The sequence below is a fragment of the Poecilia latipinna genome, unplaced genomic scaffold (genome assembly GCF_001443285.1).
Source record: "Poecilia latipinna isolate Pla-1442-1.1 unplaced genomic scaffold, P_latipinna-1.0 Scaffold1494, whole genome shotgun sequence".
Lineage (NCBI taxonomy): Eukaryota > Metazoa > Chordata > Actinopteri > Cyprinodontiformes > Poeciliidae > Poecilia > Poecilia latipinna.
The window spans coordinates 209,241-225,815 of record NW_015114110.1 but is presented as its reverse complement, the minus strand read 5'-3'; the positions used below and the strand labels follow the sequence as shown (position 1 = coordinate 225,815).

Genomic DNA, 16,575 nt, shown 5'->3' with positions numbered 1-16,575 from the left:
AGTTGTCTATTTAACTGCTTGTACTTCATTAATTGATTGGCCACAAGCAACTCCAGATACACAGGTAAAATGAATTAACTATTAACTGATTAATATGGGACTGAATTTTAAAAAATTGAGAAACCATTTATCCTAAACAATCACACGACTTTATGTTGCTAGATCCAAATAAAAAGTCACTTTTTCTGTTCGAAAAGTAACAAAATAAAACAAATTTATAAAGAGAAAAAAAAACTGATAAATGGTAAGTATGTGAGTATCAGCAGTGAACTAAAGGTCTGAAAGGTTAAATAAAGTGGTGAATGCAGGTGGATAGATGCGCAGAGAGGAGCTGGCTTTCAGGGCGCGTGGAGAGACAGGAGCTCGTGCATTCCTAACGTGTGCGTGTGTGTGTGTGTGGGCGCGTGGCTCGGGGTTCAGAGCTGTCGCCCGTCCTCCTCCTCCTCCTCCTCCTTCTCCTTTTGCTGCTGCTTCTCCTCCCCCTGCTCCTCCTGCCTGCCTACACCGAGACGAGCAAAAGGCTGGGGAGGAGCGACAGAGCCCTTCAGTCAACAGACGCGGTGTGTACAGAAGCGGCGGTCGGCACCGGCTGCACCGGCAGGAACCCGGCGGAGGAGCGTCACCTCACGGTAAGCTAACGGTCGATCGTCACCGCGAAGAAGCTGACTAACGGTCGCTCCGCGGGGGAGAGAGGGGCGATGACATCGACGCTGCTCGCTTTCTTTTCGATTCTTTGGTTATTTTCTCTCGAGTTGTTTTAATTGGAGAGGTAATGCTACGATTTTTTTTAAGCTGAAACTATGAAGTGACGGCGGGGGAAGTCTGGAGGTCTGACTCCAGCTAGCGGAGCTCAGCCGCAGCTCGCTGTCTGTCTGTATCATTCAGCGGCTCCGCTGAATGGTTTGTTATACCCTGAAAAAGACGTCCCCTACTCCGAATCCTCTGCCGTTTATATATACATATATATATATATATATATTTATTATTATTATTATTATTCCTGCTCAAGTGAGAGTACATAAAGCTTGATTGCATCAATGAGTGTTTCCGTTGGTGGGTTGAAACCAGCCCCCAGCAGCTGTACATCCTTCACCCGCCCGAACAGCAGCGCTGTGAAGTCCCGGAGCAGGAGGTCCGCTCCCTCCTAGACCGGTGTAAAAATAGCCCGGTGTGTCAGCTCAGCTCAGCTCAGCTCAGCTTAGTCTTGGTCACACCCGTACCCAAACAGAGCCCAGAGAGATCGTTTCCCGAGCACTTATCCGTCTGGTTATGCGGGTCAACAGGAAGCCGCAGAGGTGCCACCTGTTCGTGTGAGCCGACCCCCTGCATCCTTCTAGTAAATGAGCCGAGCATGGGTTACTGACACAGGCCCAGGGGCGCAAACACTTAAAATTCAGAAACATCATATGTGTCTGAGACAGAGACATAGTTGTAACTATGGATGGGAGAGATCTCAAATAGCGAAAAAGACACAAAAACCCTTTACTTGCTAAAGTTAAATATGAAAAGATCAAGATAAGACTATAGTGGCTGTCAAAACTAACTAACACACAAAATAAACCTTCAGTTAGAAACACACTAAAATAGTTCAACTCTACAGAAGTATGCACAAAATCTGCTGGACTAACGAGGACATAAAAAGAACACGAAACTATCTTTTTTTGTTTTTTTGCTGCAAGTTTTGTATGTCTGAGCAGAGAGATTGTGATCTGTGACCCATTTACGCCTTCTGGCTACCAGAACAAAGCTGCACAATGTTAGAAAATGATCCAAGTGACATCATTACTGTTGAGTTTTGCATTGGCGAAAACATTGAGGCAGAGGACGATTTGAAAGCTGTGGCCACGTAGTGAGAGTTTTATTATGACACTGGTTTGGAGGGAGCAGATAGTAGAAAGTGTCATGCTGTGAAAACAACTGCTGTGCGAATAAATAAATATTATATTCAACTAATTGATGCTTAACCTTCTTTCTGTTGAATTAATAATCATTAATATAAGAACATTGCACATAATAACGTTTTGCCACTGTCCTTTGGTGATGCCACTGCAGTGTTCATTAAATCTATTTCTTCTTCACTCATTCCTTTTTCATCTGTGACCGTCTTAACCATCGTCTGTCCGGTGTGACCACCTACTGCAGCGGCAACAGGCTGATTATGTTGTTGACGTGCAAATGCACAAACCTTGCGGTAATAATCCTGCACATTAGGACACTGCCGTCTATATTTCTGAATTTATTTTTTTCAGAGCTCAGGTGTTTTTGCGAACTTCCCCTTCTAAGCAGCAGAAGCGGCAGCTCTTGCCACCCTGCTGAGTTGCGCTTACGTATATGGTCTGCGTTTTTTCCCTATCTGGGGTTTGAGTTCAGCTGCAGAGCAACGCAGCTGTGGAAACCACAAGTCACCTTCACCTTCGTGATAAGACTGGTGCGGCTGGCCAGGTGCTGATGACAGGACAGTATAACCTAAATCTAACATGTGCAACCTACTTACTGCTGGCTCTTCAGTCGTCTTTAAAGTGCGGTGTGAGATAACGCGTTACTCTGCTGTGGGTTTGCAGCAAAAAGGAAATGAAAATGAAACTCGTGTGCAGAAAATTCAAAAGGTGCGCACACACACACACACACACACACTCACACACCAGCAAAACTGAAATTGAAATGATGACACAAAATGTATCGTGTCTTCCCCCGCCCGCACCCCCAATTAGAAGAAAGCCCATAAACGTTATGGGTCAGAGTTAGCCTCAAAATTCACAATTACAGTTTTGGAATCAGCGTTTCCTAATGAGCTCCCTGGCTGAGGAGAAAAATAAAATAAGATCTTGTTTTAGAGTCAGCCAGGCCCTTAGAGAGAAAACACTAACAGCAGCCTCTTTGATTCGAGGCGGTAAGGATTTCTTGTTTTATTCGTTTCATGCGATGGAGTGGGATGATGATAAAGGAACCTGCAGTCGGCAAATATGGATATAAATATTTACAAGTACAAGAGTTCAGGGTGACAAATCTAAGCAGCCAAGCTACAGTGGTAAACAATAGAAGCGATATGCTATTGATAGGTGAATTTTTGTTTTTCTTTTAGGGGTTTTAATTACAAAAAGGATTGCAGCAGGTTTAGGAGCTTAAAGCATCTCTTGGATACGTTTCCCCCGTCCTGCCTGCATGTCAGTGTGTAGATGAGCCGGAAAGCTTTTGGCCGGAGAAAAAAGGTTTCCCGGTGGGCGAGTGGCTCCGAGGCTTCAGAGGCTTCGGAGAGAGCAGCAGATGGATGATGATGTAGCGGGAACTGGTGCTCCCTGCCTCCCGCCGCCATCCGTCACACGCTAATGATCGTGTCACACCTTCTCCCCGGGCGGCCGGCCACTTCTGCAGCGCTCAGCTCAAAAACCGGTGGCTGCGCTCTAATCCCCTCTTCACTGCCGTCGGCTGAAAAGCCTGGAAGCAGGAGTGTCGCTGCGAGCCTCTCGATCACCAATTCCTCACTTTTTTCCCCTCCTTCCTCCATCGCCTCTTTTCATTCATCTTTCACCTTTAAAACCCCCTGCAAAACGCTCTCTCTCATCTCTCTTTATCTTTTCCCATCTAATTCATCTGCTCCATAGCCTTCCTCCTCTTGTCTTTCTTCGTGTCATCTCTTATTGGTGTAAATTCACAGTCATAATCCAGCCCCAGCATGCCTCCTCCTGGTTTACATCCAGATTCTCTTTGATCGTCATAATTAAAGGAGATGTGTTGATTCTCCTCAACCCCTCCCCTCCCTCTCGCGTTGTGAGGTCTGGGGTCAGGGTTGACCACAGGGCAGCAGCGTTCATGGAGCTGGTGTGTGTTTGGCTGATGGACAGCTCAGCAAGAACTCGCCAGCAGCACATTAGGGAGCCCGCCAACCTTATTATGTCCTTCTGGACTGTTTATACAACTCTCAACCATTTCCTCTTTACACAGGCTGCAGTAGACCGCCACACAAAGCCAGATTTGGATCTTTATTAGTCTTTTGTTAACTGTGAAACTTCACCAGCTAGAGGGGCATGCAGGAGCTTTGTTGCTTTGATTAATCTGATCTGATCAGGTCTAATTCAGAAAAAAAAAAAAAATCAGATTTTCGCTGTTTAGTCAACTCATCAATTCTAAGAATTCCCACAGTGTTTGGTCTATAAATCCATTAGTCAACAACATGTATATTGATACTACTTTAGGTAGATAAAAATAAAATTTTATATATATGTTGTTCATTTTCTGCTGGATTCAAAAGTATTTGTCAGCGAACCTACACCCCAGCTTTTCTGTTTTATGTAGAAAAAGAGAATCGGTCAGAATTGGGATTAGCTGGACACTCCTGTCCAGTTAAATCCTGATTATTCCGTCTCTGTGCGAATCTTTGTCAGCATCTTGTTCACTGGGAAATGTCAGGTGCAGAAATACGGGGATCTTAGTGGTCTTTGGTTTGATTTCTGGTTAATAATAAAGATGCACAGAGATCAGAACCAATCAGCTTCCAACTGAATGGCTGGTGAAAAACTCATTAATCTTTTTTTATTATTATTATTATTATTAAATGTCTTATTATCCTTACAAAACATCTGTGTTGGCAGGTCAGAAATAACCTCCTATGTTCAGTATAATACAGCATTATAGAAAACTTGGTTTATTTTAGTAACTTGACTCACTAAGTATTATTTAAATTACACAGAGTGATGTTTTCAAGCCTTTATTTCTGTTAATTATAATTTTTTTGCTTACAGCTAAAAAAAAATGCGACATTTAATTTCCTAGAGCAGGATATTACATCAGACCAATAAAAACATTATTAATACAGAAATGTGGGTGTAATGAAAAGTATGTTTAAGGCTGTTATTTTCAAAAGATACTTTCAGTGCAACAAATGATCCTCATTAAACTGCATATTCGAGTTTATTAAATGCGGCTGTATTTAATACAGTTATTGTATCTAGCCAATAACAGTTTTGGGTTTTGTTCGATCTGTTCGGTTTTTATCCAATTCAGAACCAAAATAAATAAGAGAGGAAAAATGTGTGCAGGCTCTTTGATCAAGAAGGTAGTTTTGAATCCGAGTAGATAGCCCCATTTATTTAGCAATCTATATGTCAATATCTTATGTTTTGCCTGTCTTTATAGACCAAAAATGGTGGCAATTCTTAATTTTAATATATTTATTGAACAGGTGGGAAAAGTATCATTTTTTTTCAACGTTTGACCCCACTGATCACCATCTGAAAAATAATGTGATTCCTATGTGTGGCCGATTAGTTGGTGCAGCTGCGGTGAATTTCTTCTCGATTGTAAAAGGTTGGATTATACATAATGTATGTTTACGCAACAGTCCTACAGCCAATCCCTTTTATAATGTAAATTTTTAGACCACCACATGCCGAGATTTCAATGTCAATGATATTTTTTATTTATGCCGCACTGAGATGCCAATGGGAAGTAAACTGCGTTCAGCTGTTAAATAGTCATGTTGTGGGACTCGGCATCCTCTCAGCTCGTTATTCCCTCTCAGGTGTTGCAGGCCGAATCGTCCCCCGGAGCGGCGTGTTACAGCAGACTGCGCCCGCTTTAGAAAAGATGCCGGAATGCCGCCTCCTTTGTGTGTGGCTTGTGCGTCTTTCCTCTGGTCCCCTCCGATTGTCTCGCCACAGGGATCAGGGATTCGGCTCGGCATTCGGGGGAATATCAGCGTCGCCGGATCAGATGATGCTCTGACTCTCTCTCTTTCCTCTGCAGCTGCTGTTTCTAAGAAAAGCTCAAGGACGTGGTTTAAAACGCACAAGCGCACCAACATAGCGTGCACGCGTGAGGCAGGTTTCACTTCCGAGCACAAGGCTCGTTCGTACGCGTGCGTTGAAGACGCAGAGTAAAACAATTACTGCTGGAAGACTGCAATTAGCCGTCAAGCCAGGAGAGCTTTCTGGAAGTGCCGACAGAGGTTCATACACAAACGAACACAAGATTGCAGGCGGGCTTTTATGCTCCGGCTACCGTTTGAAACAGGCGTGCGGCGGTGATTCTGTCATACAATAACTGCTGACAGTTTTTTTTCCCCCCTCTCTCTCTCTCTTATGTTTTCTGATTTCTTCAGGCTGTTTTCCATTGACCATTGAAGGGGGCCTGCAGAGAAGAAAACGTTAGCGAAGCCGAGCAGAGGCGGACGTGATAATTGCATTTCTTGCTGCCCTGTGGGAACATGGGATATATGACCCCATCATTCACTCGTAAGGCTCTCCAGTAAACAATTCCACACAGGTAGGGACGGGGTAACAATTTAGCCAAAAATATTTCTCTAAATGGTAATAAAATGCACAAATGCGTCATTATTTGGCTAAACAGGGCTTGCGGTTTTGTGTGTTTTTTTTTTGTTTTTTTGTTTTTTTCAGAAGGATGACGGAGGCGGTCGTAGAGAGTGCAGATGTCCTTGCAAAACCCTGTGACACAAAAAGCCACCCCTCCCTGTCGCCATGTCTACCCCTCTGCAGTCAGAAGGGGGGTGGGGAGTGTCACACTGACATTAAGAAGCTCCAGCAGCAGGTGAGTGACATTTAACATACACATCCTGCTAATTAACAACGCCGATATGATTCATCTTTCTCCCTAACACCGCTCATTTTACGAGGCCCTGGTAATAAATTGTTCCCTTGCCCGCAGGAACACTGTAACCAGGTGATACCAAAGAAAAAATTCAAGGTAAGCTAAAGTTGCGCCTCCTCTCATTATTCATTTTTACTGGGATATCGATTGCAGTGAGCCCTATGAATTTGTAATAATGCTTGTGTATGTGTTTCAGCCCAAAGGAAAGTTGGTGCGAAGCATGGCGTTCAGCGAGGAGTCCTCCCCGTTTGAAGAAACCAAGGTAGGAGACGTACACATCTCATAACCTTCCGCCCCCGTCCGCAGCCTCATCGCGGCGCTCAAATTACTCTTTATTTTCTTCTGTTTCAGGTATCTCCAGACACAAACATCCCATCCAGCTGCCATGACAACGAGAGGACCTCCAGTAGAGACGAGGAGCAGGAGAACAGCCCCGATCCAAAGAAACCACCACTGTCTAAAGGTGTGTGTGAGACGGACGCCTCACAAAGAGACAAGTGGAAAGCAAATAAATTTGAAAAGTAATTAAATGTGATAATAAATGCAGGCATTTGTTATTGCAACATAAGAGTTTGTGTTGTTCCATGTCTCTCAGAGTCCAGCGTGGAGTACACCGACTCTACCGGCACAGATCTGGACCAGTTTATTGAGGACACCCTCAACAGCAACCCCAGAGACCGTCTGACACTGCTGAAACTGGAGCAGGACATGACTGATTTCATCTTCAGCAATAGGTGAGTCCATGTGAAGTAGCGTGTGTGTGTTTCGGTGTCTCTATTTAATGCACAGGTAGAGAGGTTCTACAAATCTTTAAGTAAAACTACGATTCTCCTTCAATCTAGCACCAAATTGTAAACAACCCATGTTATCACTGACTAAACATGCAATTAAGTAAAACGCAAACCTAGGCACAACTTATGGATCACTCTTTTGGGGCATTGTGGCCTAACATCCATAATCCATCCACCACCAGAACCACCTCTGGAGGTCGTAGTTCATCTCCATCCTCCTCTTTCTCTCAGTTCCTTTAAGAAGTTCCCTCAAATGTCGTCCTACCACCGCATGCTGGTCCATCGGGTGGCGGCCTACTTTGGCATGGAGCACAATGTGGACCACACAGGCAAGTCGGTCATCATCAACAGGACAAGCAACACGCGCATGTAAGCTCTAAAAAAAAACATCTGTGTGTTTCCCTGTGGCCACTTGCGTATGGGTGTGAACTGATACATTTGAATATTTGTCTGCTTTAGACCGGAGCAGCGCTTCTCAGACATGGTTCACAAGGACAAGACCGAAGACACATTCCCTCTGAAGATACTATTAAAGAGGGACAATTCGGACGACCAGGTCTAACTTTGCTCTAGGAAATTATCTTCAAAGCTGACATTGATCGCAGTCTATCCTTGACCTCTTTTTCACCATTCCCCTCCCTAACAGGGTCGCCACCACCCTTCACGCGAGAGGCAAAGTAAGTCGATGGAGGAGAGAGAAGAAGAGTACCAAAGGGCACGAGAACGAATCTTCAACAAAGAGGTGAGAGAAAGAGATCGAGAGGAACTAAACGGGACACGACAAAAAAAAAAGAAAAGAAAAAAAAAGAAAGAAAAAGAATGGACTGGAGTTAATTTCTCCTCCTTTTTTTTATCACTGCAGCCACTCTGCACTCAAGAGAGCGGCCATGCAGAAAGCAGGTAACCTTGCCTGAGGTGTATATTTTCCATGTAACTTTCAGCATATTATATTTAGATGAGGACATTAATATACGCCTGTGTGCGTGCAGGGACGTGGAGGAGTACAATTCATACGTGGAGACCCAGAGGAAAAGACAGCTCTTCAGGTAAAGCGCTCGCTGCAAACATGCAGCCATTTATCATCTTAATCTGGTCAGCATGGCTGGCGCAGGGCTTTTCAGAATCTGCAGCAAGAGCTAGATCTTGTTTTATTCCTTTGTGTGTGTCAGTGTCGAAGATTCCTGGAAGTACATTAAGTCTTTAAAACGTTGGTGAGTTAATGGATGATGGCCTGATCCCTTTATTACATGCTACATGTAGGCAGAGATTCACAGGGAAACAGACTGCTGACTGGAATCGGACCATTTTCAGCTCGATTAGCCCTGACCGGTTACTGGCTGGCTGGAAACGCAAAAATCAAATCTTTTTCCAATCAGCAAGTGAGACTCCTCGCAGGAAAAGTTCTTGCTGTGTAAAGGAGGCTCCTGTGGTCCCAGTTTAGACCTGGTATTGATATTGGTTCCAGTTGATCAGGAGTAGACATGTCTAAAGGTCAAGATTCAAGATTCCCACCTGACAGATCAGCTAAAGATTAGACTTGGACCTAATTACCAAAGCTACTGCAACCTGTCCAAACACCATTTGGAAAGTTTGAAGTTTTTTAAAGTAACTTTTAAAAAACTTCAGTTTGAAAGTAATTTTTAAAGTAATTTTTAAAATGAAACGTTAATAAAAGGTGGTCATTATTTTTCCAATATTGCTATTTCTTTTTCTCTTTTGAAGATCGTTTCTGTTAAAAATAGAAATCGCTCACGGACGATTTTTTACTAGGAGACATTTCTGCAATGCTGCTATGAGGAGTAATATGTCAGCAGGTGGTTCTTAAATGTGCTGTTGGACAGACTGTGCAGATACGAGTGTTGCACTGAGAGGAGATTTTCTTCAAACTCCTCTGAAGGTGGTCTGAAAACCGTCTTAGGTGAATATGTTCTCATCATGCTCCTTTCAGATCACATGAATGGACTGAGGTTAGCAATTTTCAGGACCAGTGAGGTGCTACAAAGTGAAGCCAGAGGATTTATAGAGATTTAATAAAGCATCTAAAAAGAAACTGTGTTTTCTACATGTCCAGACATGCATGTGGGGGTTTGAGAACGAGAAAGAGAGCAAGATTTTCAGCTGATAACAGGAAGGCTGATTAGAAAACAAAAAAAATTGCTCATGTTTTTATTTTATGTAATATCCTGGTTTTTAAAATTTTTGCAGCTTTTTGTAAATCTCTCGACTGCTGTCTTAGAAATACATCCGTAAAAGAGGCTCAAATGTCTCCATAAACATATTTTCTGTTAAAATGTTCCAATTTGTTTTACCGTAGCTGCTCTCTCAGCTGAGAGTTGAGGCAAAGTCACATTGTAACTTTGCCTCAACTCGTAATATAAATGACATGTTTTTTTTATTATTAGTAATACTTCCATTACTTCCAAGAAATCCAAATAATCCAAGATCTGATCGGTTTTGATGAGAATGTCTCATGACTGCCTGACAGGAAAAGCCGTGCCAACTCGAGCTCCAGCTGGACGGGCAGCAGCAAGCAGAGCAGCATCGAGACCGACTATTGCTATAGCAACGACCCCCCACCTTGGAGCAGCACAGATTCAGACTCGTCCTTCCAGTGGACGAGTCAAGCGATGAAAGCCCACCAGCCTTCCGGTCAGAGCTGGGACACACGATCAGGTGCGTTTTTATTTCAAGTTTCGGAGAAGAAGAAGAAAAAAAAAAAATCGCTTAGTAACTTTTCAGCAGTTATCGCTCGTCTCACTGAGGTGTAAACTCAGTCATCAGAGGTGAGGGGGCTTCACTCTTCCACACCTGTGCACACGGAAATAGAGGCGCAGGCTTCATCACCGTCACGTGTGCCCGAGCGGGGCTCGCTGTTTATAAATTATCAGCTTTTATTCAGCAGTGTCTAATTAACAAAAAGTCGAAGTTCTGGTGTGAAAATTAAACTCCAATCTACAAATCTTCACACCAGAGCTGTAAATTTTCACGCAACACCTCCAGTCTTCCTCACATATTCTGGAGAAGGGGGGAAAAAAAAAAAACGTCATGGCTGCGGAAGAGGTTGTTTTTAGCACAACTTCTTCTCTTTTTTTTAATAATTGTGAGAAATCTGCTGTTCATCTTGCATTCTTCTCTTCGTCTCCGTCAGGCTCCATCTCACTTTACAGACTGCCACCCCCTTGTGCGCACCCATCTCCGCCTCCTCCCATCATCGAGGAGCCGGTTCACACCTACGTCGCGGAGAACGGCATTCCACCAGGGAGCATACTAGTGAACCCTCTTACTGGTACATGACACACACACACACACACACACACACACACACATCGCATCGTTCTGTCAACAGCAAGTTCACGTTCCTCATATTCAACCTTTAACCTCACAGGGCAACCTTTCCTGAACCCTGACGGAAGCCCAGCTGTGTACAACCCTCCAGATAGTCAGCAACCAATCAGTAGCCAGACTCTGCCGCCTCAGCAGCAGGTGACACACTTTACTGGACTTTACTTCCACACACTTTGTTCCAGACCCAACCTACGAAATACTAAAGTTCTCCATGAATTTATTAAAAAGATTTCTAGAGCAGGCTGGTTTTATAAATGGAAACTGCATATTAAGGTAGGAAATATGACCTAGAAACGTTTTGCAACTATTTCTCTGACTCGTACGCCTGGAAAACACTGACATCATACATGACACACTGCAAAAACATGAACTCTTACAAGTATTATTGGTCTAGTTTCCACTGCAAATATCTTAGTACATCTGAAATGAGACAAAAAAATAAACAAGTAACTTTTCAGCATTATATGCGAGTTTCTTTTAGGTCAATAATTCCTTAATATTGATGGAAAAGGACTAGTTATATGCTAAATAATCTGCCAGTGGAACAAGACATTTTTCCCATAATGTTTTGAGAAGAACAAGGCATCATGGGTTTTTATTGGAAAAAACCCATAATGTTTTTTCCAATAAAAAACATTATGACACAGCTGGGTTTTTACTGGAAAACCCAGCTATGTCAGAAAGACATTTCTCCCATATTATAAGGTATAAAATGGGTAAAGTGTCTTGTTCCACTGGCTGATTATTTAATTTATAATTCGTACATTTTCATCAATATTAAGACGGTATTTACTTAAAAGCTTCCACATTGTGTTGTAATTTATTTCTGCACTAGAAACTAAACCAAAATTACTCGGATTGTGTTTTTTCAGTGCACACAAACACACTTTTTCCCCTCCCAGTCTCAACCTTCCAAAGTTCTTTGACCCTGACCTTCAGTTTAAAATATTAAAAACTGCAGTTTTCCATGAATTTATTAAAAAGATTGCTACAGGCTGGTTTTGTAAATGGAACCTAGACATCAGGATGGGAAAATGGGGTAGAGAAACCATTTTTGTTGTCGTATGCGGGAAAACGACTGAAGTCACACATGCCAGACACGATCACACTGACACGCTCATATTTATCTGTGTCTCCATCCGTCTCTCAGGTGGTTCAGTACTCGTCTGTCTCTTACTCAGCTCCCCAGATGTTACCTGTCACTCCCTCACAGCCATACTCAACAGTATGTATCACTGAGTGGCCCGCTGTGCGTGTCTGTGTGTGTCTGTGTGTACTGACCTCCTTTCTCTGGACTTGACAGGTTGAAGATCTCTCCTCACAGTTTGCTCATGTGACAGTGAGCTGCCCGTCGACAGGAGACGCCGCTCCCATCTACCCTCCCAGTCAGGGTTACATCTATGCAGCTCCTGCCCCTCCTAACCTGCCCAGCTTCTGCCAGCCCTCACCACAGGTAAAGGCAAACACCTTTTTCTGCCTTGTATATTTCTCTTTAGACTTGGAAGTGTATATATTCAGCAGCAATGATGTCACCCAATAGGTGCCTGTGTACGTTTACCCTACCTCAGCCCAGCCTGGATTCAGGCCCGCTTCGCCCTCCCAACATGTCCGCAGCTCAGCAGCACAACCAGCAGGTACTTCCTCTTTCTTTCTTGTCTGATTTTTTTTTTTTTTTTTGGTGGAAGAAGAGCAAACTGCAACAGTAGAGGAGGGGGCCGTTACACTGTCAGAGATGTAGTCTGAGGGTCTCACAGTGAACCGGTCTCTTTTCCTGCTGTTTCTTTTCATCATAGCGAGGACACGGTTCGACCTCCTGATCCCTGCTGGTTAAATACTTTACCAGCATTTTTTTTTCTTAATTCAGTGTTAATTTGGTGTTTGAAGGAAATATAAAGCAGGAGATCTTATGAAGTTACGAAGGTGAAGGTCTTATGTTTTAAAGCATCACAGTCCTTATAATGAAATGCTAAAGAAACTACGAGTGACCAGAGTTTTGTCTGATTATTACAACTAACTAGCTTGTTGCACACTGCTTGTCAGCTTGCTGAAAGAAGGCCACTACACTTACAAACGAACCAGATTCGACTGCTTGAAAATACCTTCTGTCCCAAAAAAAAAATAACACAAATAAACTTGACAAAGCAACAACAAAAAAAAAAAACTATCACTATTTTTAAGATAATTTGTTACTTAAAGGTTATTACCTTAAAAATGTAGTTGGCAAACTACATGCAGGATACTTTAAGTAGCTGACTATAGGATAAAGTTAGTCGTCTAATATTAACTTATTAGGAAAAAAAGTAGCTTATTTTTGGTCAGTGAAGTCACAAAAAAGACAAAACATATTGAGTGAAGGTAAAAGTAATTACACAGACAGAATACAATCAAGTAAATTTAAATATGCAATAATGTCCAAATCTCATTATAAATAGACAAAACTTGTCACTTTATGAAGAGGAATACAGCAAAAATATTCTTCATAAGTAATTGAAACCTATCACTCAAATAATGTGACTAATAATCAGTATGGTTTTTTTTTAATTTCAGCACGAATGGCAGTAACTGCTGCTAAACTTTTTAATACATTTAAAAATGTATATGTAATAATCATAAAAGACTCAGTGATATGACAATAGCCCAGCCCAACTCACAATGTGTTAAGAAAAATGTCAAAACATTTGTGTTGCCCACTGTTTTTATTTATCTCTGTGATGAAATCAGCTCCTAATAATCCCAGTGGTGCGTCTGTGTGCAGCAGGTTACCCCCCTGCTGTGAGGGTGCAGCAGTCTTCCCACACCCAGCCTCAGCCTGTGCTAGGCACATACACACCAGTTGCCTCCCACCAGTGTAGCATGGTTCAGGTAACTTCCTGTCTCGCCCCCACTGACTCATCCATTTGTTCTAACACAACATGTAAAAATGATCTGCCCTAACGTTGCGCGTCTTGCCCCCCTGCAGGGAGGCACTTCGGTGCCCTTTCCTCAAAGCAAAGCTGGGCCTGGGGGAGTTGGAGACGTGGGGTATTGCTGCGTGGTTCCCCCACCTCCTCATCACAGTAGCTGCACCAACCTCAGAGCACCTGCTTGGAACATGCAGTATTGATGGTGTGACAATACCTTGGTTCCTGTGTCAAGTCACACGCAGGCACACTGTTTTCTTTTTTTTTCCCCCCTTTTTCTTTTTTTCAATGCAAATGCATTTTTTCGCACTCCCTTACCTTCACGCTCTTTCCTCCTGACGGTGTGGGTTCGCTGTTCCCACACTCACAACATAGCCTCGCTCACAGAGATAAATGTTCCACTGTACCAAAGCTTAGTAGAATATATAAGAGCTGCTGTACTGAATGCATAATTTATATACACAAATGGAGTTTTATATTGTTATTAAATTATATATATATATATATATATATATTGTGTTTTAAGGAAATGCACTGTGTGAAGAGAATAAAGTGCCATGGTTTGACTGATGAGGTCACATGTCTGCATCACCCAGCCTCTTTGTTTCCTCTGAACCCGACGCTGATGTCATTGACAGTACAGAGAGCTGTGATGAGAGGAAATATTACAGGAAGATGCCATCCGCTGCAGCAGAAACCTTTTTCTGTGGCGAAGTAGCAAACAGCAATTTGAATATTGAAGAAACAGGGCTGTTTATAGGAAATCAATTCATCATTCTCTGACGAGCAAAATACTTGTGTAATCCTGGGTACTCAGCCAGAGGAATAATGGGCTTATTATGAGATGGAGCAAGAGAACCGACAAGAACCAATGATGCTTTTACACTTAACAGTGACAGCAGAGAGGAAGAAAGTCTCCATTAACTAGTCTTCTGTAGGACTTCAGCACCCCCTGGTGTTCAGTAGTGAGCATTGCTTTGATTAACTTTTTGACCCTGCAGAACACGCAGTCAGGTTGGCATATGGTGACAGTAAAAATGCACAAAACAACTTTCTGCAGTGATTAAAAGGATCATATTGTTTATTGTAATTTTGGTTTTTGACTTAAAAAGATATATCTTTGAATACTTGCTATAATCAGTAGTTGCATGATTTAAATGCGTTTTATAGAAGAAGATAACCCAACAAATGCAGCTGGTCGGTGCCCATTTAGTTTCTGCTTAATGGCTGTATTTTTCACTACTGGGAATATTTTAAAATATCTAAATTTGTTTCCCCAGTGACGGAAAAACTGAGAAAACTCTGGTTATTGCAGCACCTTCACTGGCATCCATTGACAAAGACTTCAAACTGGAGTTGCATGGTGTATGTAATGTGTCGGGCATTCATGCTCTGCATATCAGCAACAGATTTAGCTTTCAGTTCCCTTAATGTTCACATGACATTACAGTCATTAGGAGGTGAAGATGCTAAAGCTCAGGGAAAATTGAGAGGGTGTTAATCAAAATCAAGGACATTATTGCTTCTGGAAATTTTCCAGATGTGAAAGACTTAACTTTCTAAAACATCTCTTGATTTCTGAAACTTATAAATATGTGAGAATTATGCAAAAGCCTTTCAGTGCTGGGGGAACTTGAGAAGTCTTTTTGGATAAAAGGTGGGAATCAAAACGAGCAAAAAAACCAAACAAGTTTTTTTTGTTTTTTTTTTCTACCAACCACCATCTCTATCTCACTCAAACTATTCCCCTCTTCACCGAGAAAGCACAGGTGCGACTAACAACATTAGTGACAACTCGGCTGTGTTCAAGTTTCTCTACTAAATCGTGACAGTGAAAAAGAGCCAGCAGGCACCGACCGACCTGCAGCCGAAGCGGCTAAATGAAATTCAACCATCACTAACTTTATTTACACTAGCGTTTGTTTTCCTGCTGAACATCCACCCGAGCTGATCAGAACCCGGCAAAGTTCTTCCAAAATCCAATTAGCTCTTTCACAGACATGCAGGACTGTGTCATTACGCCAAAACAGGTGCTTTTAAGTCTGCAGGCAATCTTCGTTTTGCTCTGCCGCAATAAACCCGCGCTCTCTGTCAAGCGAGCGACGGCTGCTGATGTGCCATTGTTTCAAACGCTGCGTAATTCATTTTGTTCTCCGCGTGATTCATAATCCTCCCTTCTAATCCAATGAAACGTATCCATCACCCACACGAGCCCTTCAAAATTAAATTTAGATTTCATAACTGCGGCACAGAATGCATAATTCAAACAGGCCAGTGGGTTTTGCGAGAGTCGAGACTATTTTTGTCCCAGCATTCGAGCCGCCTCACGCACACTCACACACATGCAGGCGGAGGCAGCTGTGCAGGTTCCATCATCTTTAATAAAAGGCACATGTACAGCCAAAGTGAGATGAGTGAGTCCACCGGCATAGAGACGAAGCATCAAAAACACAGAAATACAGGAAGCAGAGGTCGGGAGGAGAGAGATCTGCCTGCCTTTACAGTAGAATCTACATGAGTAACATCATCATCATCTCGCTTCGTTCAAGTCTGTCTAACACTAAGATGCGTCTGTACTCAGGTCAAACGCCTCTGGAACCATCCCGCTGCGCACTACTTCATCCAAACTTCTTCTTCTGTGGTTCAGTTACTTTGTGGTAAAAACCATATTAAATTTAGGAGGAAAACCACCCTCCTCCCCCAACAAATCACAAAAAAGCAGGATTAACATAATTAGATAAAATTTGTTATCTAAGGAGCGATTAAACTTTAATTTCCTCAAAGGTGTTAAAAACAAAATCAAAAACAGCTTTTAAAAAAGTAATTGCTAAGAAAACAATTTAAAAAAAAAAAAAAAAAAAAAAAAAAAAAAAAAAAAAGCTTTCTTGAAAAAAAACTGAAATATAAAAAAAAAAACTAACCGTCTTTTTATACAA

General features: G+C 42.4%; 1 protein-coding gene across 7 annotated transcripts; it reads left to right on the top strand.

The window, feature by feature from the left end:
- Positions 1-386: 386 nt before the first annotated feature.
- arpp21 (cAMP-regulated phosphoprotein, 21) lies at positions 387-14,219 on the top strand. 7 transcript variants are annotated; one of them, XM_015057834.1, is made up of 20 exons: positions 391-629; positions 6,098-6,261; positions 6,393-6,542; positions 6,657-6,699; positions 6,800-6,865; positions 6,955-7,066; positions 7,199-7,337; positions 7,626-7,763; positions 7,854-7,950; positions 8,041-8,136; positions 8,257-8,294; positions 8,384-8,440; positions 9,880-10,067; positions 10,543-10,680; positions 10,780-10,877; positions 11,890-11,964; positions 12,043-12,192; positions 12,280-12,373; positions 13,498-13,601; positions 13,699-14,219. In XM_015057834.1, the coding sequence occupies exons 3-20, from the start codon at positions 6,397-6,399 to the stop codon at positions 13,840-13,842; spliced, it is 1,923 nt and encodes a 640-aa protein (XP_014913320.1). In that variant the 5' UTR covers positions 391-629; positions 6,098-6,261; positions 6,393-6,396; the 3' UTR covers positions 13,843-14,219. The 7 variants fall into 7 exon arrangements, with proteins under 7 accessions (XP_014913314.1, XP_014913317.1, XP_014913320.1 ...); XM_015057833.1 differs by having other exon boundaries at positions 393-629; positions 6,393-6,543; positions 6,661-6,699; positions 13,495-13,601; XM_015057832.1 differs by having other exon boundaries at positions 393-629; positions 6,393-6,543; positions 6,658-6,699; positions 13,495-13,601.
- Positions 14,220-16,575: the final 2,356 nt, after the last annotated feature.

Bases quoted from the DNA above. Each gene is read 5' to 3' on its own strand.
- arpp21 (XM_015057828.1), top strand. From the start codon at position 6,397: ATGACGGAGGCGGTCGTAGAGAGTGCAGATGTCCTTGCAAAACCCTGT. The intron at 7,951-8,040 runs GTCTAACTTTGC...CCTCCCTAACAG, and splicing joins GGGACAATTCGGACGACCAG to GGTCGCCACCACCCTTCACG. The intron at 12,193-12,279 runs GTAAAGGCAAAC...GTCACCCAATAG, and splicing joins TCTGCCAGCCCTCACCACAG to GTGCCTGTGTACGTTTACCC.